This window comes from Amblyomma americanum, chromosome 3 (assembly GCF_052857255.1).
Source record: "Amblyomma americanum isolate KBUSLIRL-KWMA chromosome 3, ASM5285725v1, whole genome shotgun sequence".
NCBI lineage: Eukaryota > Metazoa > Arthropoda > Arachnida > Ixodida > Ixodidae > Amblyomma > Amblyomma americanum.
In genome coordinates this window covers 70,056,596-70,068,997 of record NC_135499.1, presented here as the reverse complement: position 1 = coordinate 70,068,997, position 12,402 = coordinate 70,056,596, and the positions used below count along the sequence as shown (strand labels likewise).

General features: G+C 43.8%; 1 protein-coding gene across 1 annotated transcript in view; it reads right to left on the bottom strand.

The window, feature by feature from the left end:
* LOC144124655 (arylsulfatase B-like) overlaps nt 1–9,403 on the bottom strand; it is a 74,301-nt gene extending 64,898 nt beyond the window's left edge. Inside the window, exons 1-2 of the mRNA XM_077657465.1 lie at nt 9,306–9,403; nt 6,229–6,580 (exon numbers count right to left, since the gene is read on the bottom strand). Coding sequence (XP_077513591.1) covers nt 6,229–6,570 — 342 coding nt within the window. The 5' untranslated portion in view covers nt 6,571–6,580; nt 9,306–9,403. The remainder of the gene's footprint in view (nt 1–6,228; nt 6,581–9,305) is intronic.
* Nucleotides 9,404–12,402: the final 2,999 nt, after the last annotated feature.

Sequence of the window (12,402 nt, the reverse complement as noted above, 5' to 3'; positions counted from 1 at the left end):
CTGGCTAATGCACGTATTAGCTGTTTTCTTGATTAATAAGTTCTCCATCGTCTGTAATGATAGGCGAACCTTATGGCGCAAAAGTATGCCACTGCGAGAAAACAACGGATGACACCCTTGTTTCCTTTTTTTTCTTTACAGTTCCGGCAATGTGCCGCTACGTGTGAATGTGTGTCGGAATATAAGACCCCTAAATGCTACTTCAGACGGACATTAGAAAACGACCTGTCTGTCCAAAATTAACCTTGTCACAGTAAAAGACGGGGGGCGGGGTATAATGTGGTTATGTTTGGCCTTTCAGTATAATATATTCCTCGTGAAGCACCATCATCATCCTCAACATCATCATCATGAGCCTGACTATCTAGGTAACCAGTCCATCACCCTTAATGACCGCCGCATATCTTGCCTTCGCATTACATGCCCGGCCGAAGCCCATTTCTTTTCCATTTCGACTAGGATTTCCTTACCCCACGTTTGCTCCCTGGCCCGCTCTGCGTCTTCCCGTGTCTTAAGGTTTCCCCCATAACACACCAATAATTTTCTGTGCGTAGCAGACTGCATCGTCACTTAAGATGAACTCTTTTCGTTGGGCTCCACGATTTCTGCCCCAATGGTGAGTTACGCTGAGATACAGCTATTATACAATTTCCTCTTGAGGGATGTTGGTAAACTTCGATTCATGATCTGAGAGAACCTCCTAATGCGCTCTACCCCATTCTTCTTCTTCTACTTATTTTACTCTCGTGAACCGGATCTGCGGCCACTGCCTGAACCAAGAAAGAATATTTTCTTACCCCTTTACCCCTTCCAGCGCCTCGCTACCAATTGTAAACTGCTGTTCTCCTCCTAGAGAATCGAAGATAACTATTGTTTTCGGCATACCAATTTCAGACCTACCGTTCTACTCTGCCTAAGTCATTGATCATGCTTCGCAATTCATTTCCTAAATTACATAGCAAGGCAATGCAATCACCGAATCACATAATTATATTAAGGTTTCTCCATTGACTATAGTCCCCAACTGTTCCTATTCTAGGCCTCTAAATACCCGCTGTAAAAAGGCAGTGAATAGCACTGCTGTCGCCGTGTCTCCCTGCCTGGCACCCCTCCTTATTGAAATTTTATTGCTTACTTTGCGGAGCACTATGGTGTTTGCGCTGCCGTTATAAATATCTTCCAGTATCTTTATATAAAGCTGATCTGCACCCTGATTTTGGAATTATTGCATTCCTTCTGAGGTTTCCACTGGGTCAAATCCTTTCTCGTAATGAATGAAGGCTATATATAAGGGTTGGTTATATTGTACGCATTTCTCTATTTGTTTGTTAGTCTGTTTGTTTGTTCTGTTTATATGTTTGTTTGGTTGTTTGCCTGTCAGTTTTTGCTTGTTTCTTACTCAGTTTGTTTCTTTGTTTGTCGCCTTTTTGTTTGTTTCTTAGTCAGTTTGTTGGTTTGTCTGTCTGTTTGATTATTTAATTGTTTTTTTGTGTTTGCTTTATTATTTGCTGGTCTGTGTTTGATTGTTTGTTTGTCTATTTGTTTCAATCTTTGTGCGGTTCAAAGTCCCAAAGCTGCTCAGTTTATGAGGGATGCCGTGATGAAGGGCTCCGGAAATTTCAATCACCTGAGGTTCTTAAACAAGCACTGACATTGCACAGTAGACGCGCTTCTAGAATATCGCCTCCATCGAAATTCGACTGCCGCGTCCGGGATCGACCCCGCGTCTTTCGGGTCAGCAGCCAAGAGCGATATCCACTGATCCACCGCGGCGGCTTGCATTTCTCTATCACCTGATATATCATATGAATATGGTCTATTGTCGAGTATCTTTCACGAAAGCTTGTTTTATCATTTGGTTGATTGAAGTCTAAGGTTGTCTTTGCTATATTAGCGATTACTTAAGAAAAACCCTTATAAGCAACGGACAGTAAGCTGATCGGTCTGTGATTTTTCAATTCCTTGACGCCTCCTTTCTTATGGATTTGGATTATATTAGCGTTCTTCCAAGCTTCTGGAACACTCGAGATCATAAAGCATTCCGTATACAGGGTGGCTAGTTTTTCTAGCTGATTCTCCACTCCATCCTTCAACAGATCTGTTATTACCTGATCCTTACCAGCTGCTTTTGCCCTTTTCTTTGCTCCTTAAAGTTTTCTTCATTTTCTCTTTCATTTCTAGTCCAGTCTAGCAGTGCTGTTTGCTAATCTAGCAGTGTTTGCTGATTTAATTGCAGCAGGTTTCATGGACGAAGAGGGTTACTAATGAGGGTGGCTTTATTGCAGAGGGTAGGAAGACATAAATAGAGGTTGGTTGCAACGGTGATCGGCTGGAAGATGGTTACCATGGAAGAAGGAGGGTGTGACGAGAGCGGAGAAATCTCGAGCCGGAGTATCATTACCGTGGTAGTAGGTCAGTTTGGTAAGAGCGTGGGAAGACGCAACCGGCACGTTGTTGCAACGGGAACCAACCAGGGGTTAGTTACCCTAGATAAAGGACGACGGTAAGCCTTGGAAGGAGGAGTGCGCGGCGAGTGTGTAGGAATGCGTACCACGCTAACCATACGAAATATGGTCACCGTGGAAGAAGGAGGGAGTATATATCGAGAGCAGAGTAATTTAGCACGGTCCATTTGCGGCAGCTGCAGCGAAACGCGCCTCCCAATGAGAGGGTCATTGGCGGCGCTACGCTTCTAGAGCGGCTAACAGGAAAGCAGGCCCCGGCGAAAGACAACTATGCGTGGAAAAATACGCTTTAGAGGTATACAGCTCTAAGATCGCTCTCAGATTCTCTACAACAACATATCGTAAAGCATAAACACCTTAACAGCTCTTGGAAGATCCCGTGTTAGGCATTGCTAATCATCCTTGTGATTTATTTTAATGTCATGAACACAGCGAGTGATACCATGAGAGGCGTGCATTCGGAGTGCTGTTTACTCTGCGGTTCCACAAAGCAACAATGTGATGAGTTAGGACCAAAAACCGTCTGTTTTTTCGCACCTTTAAAAGTTTGAAAAGGGTGCGGCATTAGCAACAGAAGCTAGATGTTCCTCTCACCCACAATTTTTGTGAGGTTTGTTACCATGATGTCGATGCCAAAATGCTGCGGTCATCTTTCCGTTTCTTTCTATCCGATGTTCACGTTTCGAAACAGAAAATATTTAAAACTAAAATCTTCCATTCATGCTGTTTCATATGCGTAAGAGACATGTGCAATCACTATAGACACTAATAACTACAAAAAATAATGCATTCTCATTTACTGGCTGAAATTAAGGTAGCTCATTTTACACGTGCAAATATTATATGAAATAATATCGAGGGAAGAGTTAACTGAAGATGCGTATGAAATATCTTGCTCTCTCGATTTTTGTTAACGTGGCTTTTGCTCATTTTGAGAAAGCCGAGCGGTGGCGATCGCAACGCTCGATAGCAATGTCACCGATAGCAAGCGCATCGAGTTGGACGTGTCTGGAGATCCCCACACAGAACAAGTGTGTTGGGAAGCGTCGTGGTCATAAAGTAGCAACAGTGATGTTGATGGATGGTTATTATTTTTCTTATTTCGACTCACTATTTATAGGTTAATAAAGAGAAAAAATACAATAGACTAAGAATACTAGTAATGCGGGAACTATTTTATTACACAGTGCTCACCCGTCATTACTTTACTAATGCATTCAAAATGCTCGTCAAGAAAAACGCTGCCTTAAGAAAGATAGAAAGTTATATTAAGTCACGATGCTGTACACATTCTGGGTAAAAAAATAAGAAGATATGTGCCACAAATGTTCAATGAACTTCGCAAAGAGTTCTGCAGTTTCAAAATGAAACGTAAAATGACTAAAGCAATCAGAAAATTGTGCTCACTCTTGCAGATCACTGATGGCCTCTTGCATGCTGTATTCTACTTTCCCTGTTTTGCTTCAGGTTTTAGATTTGTTTAGATATGGCTCATTTCAAGCTGTTATGAGCTGTTCGTTTTTGTTGTTTTTTTTCGAGTTTTATTCCTGTGTGCTCAATATGTATACATAATGTTTTGCATAATACGTATGTACTAGTGTGGCTAATGCCATTTTTTGTATGTACTGTTTTGTACACATTCGGGGATTTACCGCACTGCCTGAACAACCAACAAGCACGCTGTGCTTAGGTTGGAAAGGAAAAATTCATGCGCTAAACAAAAGGAAGTGAGTGGCATTTACATCTGCGAACATCAGATAACCAGCCCAAACTTAGAAGTTCTCCGCGTGTTTTACGCTATAGGCACGGTTGGCCGACATTGTAATATCGTACGGCCGGCTATTGCGATTTTATAAGTAGGGACTGCGCGAATCTTACGAGCCATTTCTTCATGCAAAAATGTCCCTTCAGTATTGAGCCTGGGATTTGCTGATGTGAGCTGCAACATCCGAATTCGCGCCCACGTACCTTGCGATAAAGTCTGTAGAATAACGCGTCCAAATATATTTTGGCAAGTATACTACCACGTGTGGCGACAGCAATCGTGGCGACATCAATGGTGCCGGCAGGAAGAAAATGGAAGCTCGCAAAGCAAACTGATTAAATGGCAAACTTGAGCCTGAAAACAAAGCCCGGCTGCGCACTCTACTGTCTCTACCTGTATGCGCACTCTACTGTCATGAATCACAAAGGTGGTGGCTGTCAGCGAATCATAGTTGGAGCGCGGGTTGGAAATTTCCAGACAACAAGCTTCCTTGCATCATATTATTGGCTGCCTGTGACCGCAACACTTCAAGAGATATCTCGTGGCTTCCATAGGGTGCACGTCAAAGACAATCAGCAGTGTGTGGCCAAGAGCAAATGATAAGGCCGTGTTCTGGTGCCGATAAACAAATAAGGAAGAGAAAACAGAGGACTGAAGGTCGTAAAAATGAACAAGGTTCATGTGTAAACTGCCCATCTCTGAATAACATTATGCTCAACTCTTCCGAGCATATATCTGCAATAATGTTTTATTTTTGATGGTCATTAGTTCAGGCTTGTTACAAATTATTTCATCGTTTTATCAAGATTTTTAGTGTGGATATTGTTGATTTTAAAGGCGCCAAGCAACCAGGACAGAAAACGAACAGATACGACCAAAAGAAGGTTCTTCTTGTCGTCTCTTCGTGTTCCGCCCCACTCGTTCGGCGTCTTTAAAATCAAAGATAAACCACCACCTGTTAGCCCAACAGGAAGTTTTCCTAAATTATTACTGCGACCCTTTTATTTTTTTATACATACACCCCGAATGCTTCTCTCCCCGCTCACAACAAGCAAATTCTGGAAATTCTGAAAAAAAGAAACGAAAAGATCGTGTCTTATTATTCACGGACAACACGTGCTCATGGAGTGAAAGCAAAGCTCTCATTAAGCGACAAAACAAGTCAGCACTGAGCAGGTCTCTAATACTTGAAGACAATATTAAGACAAAGCTACGGCGCATAAAAGAAAGAAACGAAACTGCGAAGAGAGACCATGGCGTTCGCATATGCACGTACGCTGTGCGGTAGATACGACGGCGTTCTCGGTCGTCGCCAAGTACTAGGGCACTGAACAACTATGCCTATCACATTACGCTATACACAAGTGCTGCCGAATGCCCACAAAAGGTATTGTAAGAGCGAATAAACTAAGGAAACGCAAACACACCAAGCGCTATATCGCCAATATCAGGACGGCTGTCTATGAGCGTAGAAGCAGAAAATACTGAACGGCGCCGAGACGTATTGAAGACACAGCCCTGAGTATCCTCGAGAGCTCAAGCGAACGAATAGCTTAATGTGAGTGTCGAGGGGTGAGTCAGTGTGAGGCGCTGGCCACAACTTGGACATTTTTTTCTGAAACTGGCTGTAGCACTATTACTCCGCTTATTCAAATCAGTTCTGTGGAATAGTTTTTTCCTCTAGTGCCTTAATTTAGGTAGCAGTTGTCCTATGAGTCGGCGTCATTCGAGAATAGCAAAACAAAAGATATATTCGGGCTGTCTAAAAAATCGTTAGCATCCTAAAACACCAGCCGCAGTATAATTACTCTTTGCAGTGTTTAAGCCGCCAGAAGGATTTTCGTGTCTGTTTTCGTGCTCGTAATGTGTTTTATCTGACGTAGTTTGGGCACGTTTTCATGCGTGTGAATATTATCTGCAAGAAGCGAGAAAGCCCTGGTGTGATAAGGAAGTTCGCCTTGCTCGAACAACGATTCACGATGACAACGACATGCTTACCAAGTCATCGGCCAAGATGAACACGATGTGTGGAGACCTCTTCTTCACTGCCACTTGTGACTGCTCGTCCCGAGACGTGAGCAACAGGGTCAGCGCAAGGAGAAACATGACCCCTGTCAGCACAGCTAGTCCGAAGCTCCATCGCGCGGGTTGCCTTGTGTGGCAGGCACCAGCGACTTCTGTTGTGTCGACATTTGATGCAGGAGAACCGCCGCCGTTGTTCATGGACGCCGAAGCAGCACTCTGTTCGGTGCTCGGGGTTTTGGCCCCCACTGCTGAAGCGGCGACGTTCTCATTTGTTGTGGCGGGAAAGCGTGCCTTGAGCTCCGAAGTCCGCGGCATGGCTTCGTGCCTGAGAAGGAAGAGTGCACGCAGTTACTATGGGGACGCGCTGTCACCGGGCAAGCAGAAAAGGCGCGAAACACCCAGAGTGGCAAAGGAGGCGCCAGGGCTATCTGCCGCTGATAACCAATGTTGCGTTTAAACAGAGCCGGCCCAGCGTTGATAGCGACGAAGTGGGCGCAACGTCAGATTGCCGACCTTGCGTGAGGAAATTAGACCTAGGGCCTTTGGACGCCAGCTATAGTTAAAGAGGGATGAAATAGCACTGGGCACAGAAGTGAAAGTTTTACCAGTTCCGCGAAGCTTTATTAAAATAATGCTCGTCTCGGTTCCCCTGAATGTCTACGGCTGCATAAAAAAACTGACAGATTTTCTTGAGGCACGCTACTGTTGTGCACTGATGACGACTTTGGCGGCGCTCACCTCAGCACACTGACACAGTTACTCGTGGTAAGTGGGACGTGACCTAATTTCACTTCCTGCTGCTGCAAAGTTCAATAGCTGGAGGCACCAGTCTAACAATAAAATGATGGGAAGAAGTGTTGCCATTATTGTGACCTACTTGGGTTACGCGTAAAAAAGTACATAAGGCGACCTTTATGAGCGGCCACACGGATGGTCTTAGCAAAGGGACACCAGAGGTGATAGGCTGCGCGCTACGTTACTCAGATGACACAGTTTCGTTACTAAGAAGTACAGGCCACTTTGACGGATTTACGTTTCGATGCACGTTGAGGCAGTGAGCTTCAGGTTCATACTGGCTGCGTGCAAGTAGAAGAGCATAGTTGCCGAACAAAAGCACCCTCGGGGTTTTGTTTCAATAGACAACGACCTTCTTTTTGCATATCAAGACTTCGGCATCTATGGGTAAAAAGTAGGTCGTTGGAGGCATTGAGAGGCATTGATTGGCACGTTTTAATGCAGCAAAAGGTCTTAATGTTTCAACCTCTCAGGGACATCTCTGTATATTTTTGACAGAATAACAATAATTAGGGCGTTTTTAATGGCTTTTCCTCCTCGTGGGCATGTTTTTCTTGAATCAGGAAGTTCGTTCCAAAAATCTATTTGAGTCAAATGCACTTTAAAACTTCTGTAGCTTGTATGAAATTTTGGAAATAACATGCTCTTATCTTCAGAAAACCTGGTGTATTCCTTTATTCATGGACCTAAAGGCCTTATGGAAGAGGTATTTCATCATTACATAATAAAGACATCTGTTTTTGCAGCTTTGCAATTAACAGCGTTATCTTTTGTTAGAACACATAATGCAAGGGTAACGTGTTTAGCGATGTCGATATCGGACCCGCATGGGTTATAGGGTTTATGAAATAAGCCTAGCCGCCTGGTTTTCTAAATGCTAAAGGTTATTGATATGCGTAATGTAGGCATTATGAGATGAATTACTTGAGCTCACTATGCACTAATGCGCAGTAAATGACAGCACGGTTCGACGTGAAAATACGCCGAGTTTTGATGATTACTGATAGCCTAAGGACTTCTATCAATTCGGACCTATTTGATAAGTAGCTTGAAAAATAAAACAAATCTCGGGTACGCAATCCAACAGGCCGTATCCAATTCGCTGACTGTCATAGCAGCATATATACATATTCAAAAAAATTAACAGAAGCTGCTGGAGCAGCCCTAAAACTCTAGTGTATTTAGTTTATTTATCAGTAAACGATATAAGAGGTAGTCCTCTAGAACACCTGGACCAAAATAAATGTTGCTCCCTTCACTGCAGCTTAAATTCCTAAAGACAATATGTCATTTGGATTACAATTTCTTTCGCGATAGTTTTACTCAATTATGACAATAAACCGATGGCCTTATATGTGCATGTAATTTCAGTGTGACCTTTTTTTTCACAACCATAGTGATTTTACGCTGTTTAAGTAGGGCAGGAAAAGCGACCGTCTTGGACCCGCAGTTTATAATTAGTCAAATCTCGTGAGCAATACGGCAGGATATTCGGTTGATCTGAAATTTGTGTGTGGGATAAAATAGATGCAGTTCTGATTCCTTTGAACGTTTTACCATGTCATGATGCTTGAAATAAATAGGGTGACACCGGAGAGTTTCTAGGAAGTTCAAAGCAATGTGACGCGTTAGCAAGAACGGTTTAGTCTTCAGTAGTGTTTTTTTTTTTTGCACGAGAGTTAAGTGTTACAAAAGCGAAAATGGAATAGCTGTAAGAAAACTGAAAAAATCACTGTTTCCAATTTAAATGATGAACTTCGCTTAATTGCCGCAGTATTTATCTGAGTTGTGCCTGCAAGGCATCCTCTTAAATTTAAGAGTATGTAAAAATGATAATTATCGGTTACACGTAAGTTCATTCGCCTCATCACTGTTTCAGAATGATATTAGACAAAGCATTGTCAGTTAAGACACTTGTTTTATTTTAACTGGTTGGAACATAGCTTGAGTGGCGTCATCACGAATTTACACAAACACATGAAAGACGAAGCGCAACATTGTACTTGTTTTCTTGGGTTTGTGTCCATTTCCGTGCTGACGCGGTCATTAGAAGAGTGTCGCGAAATGGTAGCGTGTCCCCGACTTTCCTAAGAGGAACGCTATTGCGTGCACATTCCAACAAGAGAACAAAGGAAACAAATAAAACAAAACGAAGCCGTAATTATAATTAAAAAATATAGCCGATACGGAACGAAAACAAGAAAACACACACTCAACAAGCATACAACACTACAGAATAAAAGGAAAGAGTTCACCAGGTGCTGAGTGTCCCACGTGAAGCGGGGATGCCTTGCAGACAGGGCGAACGCGGGTGGTTGTAGTGCGACGCGTAGTTGGCGATGCATCGAAGAATCCGACGAAAGGGAGCTGGGTGTTAATAGGAGCGGAGAGGAACACAGGGAGGCGCCGGTGGTCTCCCGTCAAGAGCCTGAAGAACTTGGCAGCAGCAGGAAAAACGTAGCCAGGTCCCGTCGACGGCGTCACGAAACGCGAGAGGCTTAAAGCAGGCTATCCAAGGGTGCCTTTAGGCAGCACGGACCCTCCATCCATCGATTGCCACCTCCACGCTAGCAAGGAACGCAGGAGGCTTGCGTCGGTGATACGAGGGAGGTCCACGGCAGCACGGACTCAACGTCTAACGGCTGCACCTCCACGCTTGAATGACCCGGTATCCACTGCGCTGTCTCCCTTCACAACTCGGCTTTCTGACACGTCTGCTCTCCGCTCCTCGTGCTCGCCACGCTCTTTGTCGCCGTCGCCTCGCACACACCATTCGCACGCGCACACGCGCACCGCTGGGCTGGCACGCGCAGCGCTCCGCTGTCCGACGCAGCACTGTCGACGCACCGCGTTCACAAATCCTACAAGGATCTTTTGTGCACCTCACAGAGAGTAAAAATGATTGAAATTATAGCCACGATACTTCTATATAAGGCATAGTGAAGGAAATGTCTTCACGCCACTGATAGGGCAGATTGGAGAGAACAATTGCTGGAGGTCCTGCACAACTGTTGTCCCCGCGGGTGCGTATTTTTACAGAATAATGGGGAATAGGAAATACGTAGATGGAAGTCAGTCAAGGTGGGCCCGGTTTCAAAGAAGCAAATTACAGTATAGCATTGATTCAATTATGAGAACAAGTAAGCAGCGGCAGTGTTTTGAGAGGTTACATGAGTTAAAATGAACAAAGGCCTTATGGTTCAAGCTTCCTCTTTCGTTCAGAGATTTTGTTCGCCTGGAAAATTAACACTTTATGGACCATGGAAAGACTATGTAATATGAATTATGGATCGATTTTTGGTAACGCCGACAGTGTAGACACAGCTGTCTTCAAATTTCCTGCCGTTGATGTAGCAATTTTTGTTCAAGAGAAATTTGTCTTTTTGTTCTAAGGTGAAAGGGCTTTCTAAAACAGCCATTTATTTCCAGGCGATAAGTGTGCATTCATGGACAGGTTGTTTTAACGTGACTGAGTGAAACTGAGGGCTGTAGTATTTAAGCGGGGTTTGCCAGCTTTATCCACGAAGCCGTTCTTTCTGTGGAAGAAAAATCTAGCTAATACGTTTTAGTTCTAATCTTTTTTGGCCTCAACAGTGTGAACCACATCAAGATCACATTCCTTGATACAGTAGCACAGCTTTGTTTCTATTTTTCCGAAACGGTGACGCCGTCTTGTCTTTGGCTCGACGCAATTTCTTTGATTTTAATATGAGACGAATGTTCTGCAGTTCAAAATCCCCTATACAGACAGATAGGTCTTCAATTGCCTTTCAAAACTTTTTTTTAGCGAATATGAGCGATTCTTTATTATTTTGCAATTCTCAATATAGCTTTTCAGACACCATTAGACTGCGTCCCAGTTCTTTTGATTTCATAATCAGGTAGCTTTGATTTCTGCTCGTGTATATCGAATATTTTCTGAAGAAGCAGTTATTAGAAAATTGTTATGGTAATATCTGACCGTATTCATAATTAATGTTGTTTTGTATGTGTGTAATTACGAAATTTTGTTCCTAGCAGGGTCTTTGCTTTTCTGTGATATTGATTTTTATGCACGATGTGCGTACAAATGTGTATTACATAAGCGCTTTGTTATTCTAAGTTTTATGTACATATGCATCCTCTTCCCTATGACTGCTGGATGAATCAAGAGCCCTTGTGAGGCTTTGCCTTTAGCTCTTGCCTTTTCTTCTTTCTCCGGGATTAAAAGGATGAATAAGTTTAAAACTTCAAAATTCATTGCAAAGTTTGTCAACGCCCTGTGCTAATTAAGCATTAGTGGGCGACAACAGCAGGTGTAATCCGTTAGGTAGCAGCAGGTGTGCCAGCTTACCGCAGCTGTTGTGAATCGGTTGCAGCACTATGGCAGCTAGCACTTTTATGCGAAGCATACTAGCCGCACAACCGAGCTCTTCCTTGCTGCGCCGCGCGCGGCCGCGTAGCTACCACTTGACCTACATCGGTGCACCACGTGATTTGACGTCACAACAGCTGTGAAAGCTGGGGCTCAACTCTTGCGCTCGCTTGCGGACGCGCAGCCTCCGCCGGCGGCCTAACTCCCGCTCCTACCGCTAGGAGATACTGACGTCACGCAATTGTATAAAAGGCGACGCACTCGTTGAGTTAGTTGAGCAGCGAGATGTCGGCCAGGGAGAGGGCGGTTCGCCAGACCGCAAAGCGCAAGTTACAAAGAGCCACGGAAACGGGAGAAGAACGAGACGTACGGCTTGCCAAGCGACGTATGCTTCGCATCCTAGGCTTAACCATAAGCTAAGCCAGGCCATTTTTTTATTATTAGTACTTACCACCGCTACTGCTACGCCAGAATTTGAGTCATCAGAGGTTCTAAAGAAGTTATCTATTCATAATCAGCTCATTAATAATGTTATTTTGCTTTCGGTGTGTTGTGCATAAATTTCAGCAACATCTCGGAATGTCTACCTTTAAGGCTGATCATTCTGCATCCACTGTTGTGATGTGTGGCCTGAATTTTTAGTGGAGTTGTTACTCTTCAGCTGGAACCTACAATAAACCAAATGCAAGAACAACTGTTTTTACCTCCGTGTGGTAAAACCGCTCAGCTACAAAAAAGGGGGACAGTGTACAGCCAAGTATGAAGGAAAACCGACCGCGTGGCGATAACGACGCCAATCAAGCAGGAAACCATACAAAGGGTGTCTTCAAATCTCAATACTGTCAAAGGCGAACTTTCATCCTCCGGCGAAAGATAGACTTGCCAGTATTAACGGCAATACACGCAATCACCAGTCATCGCCCACACATTCTGCGGCTGTGTGCCATATTTAGTTAAAGCATCACATTGAAATTTTCGCAATAATAAATAATAATAAA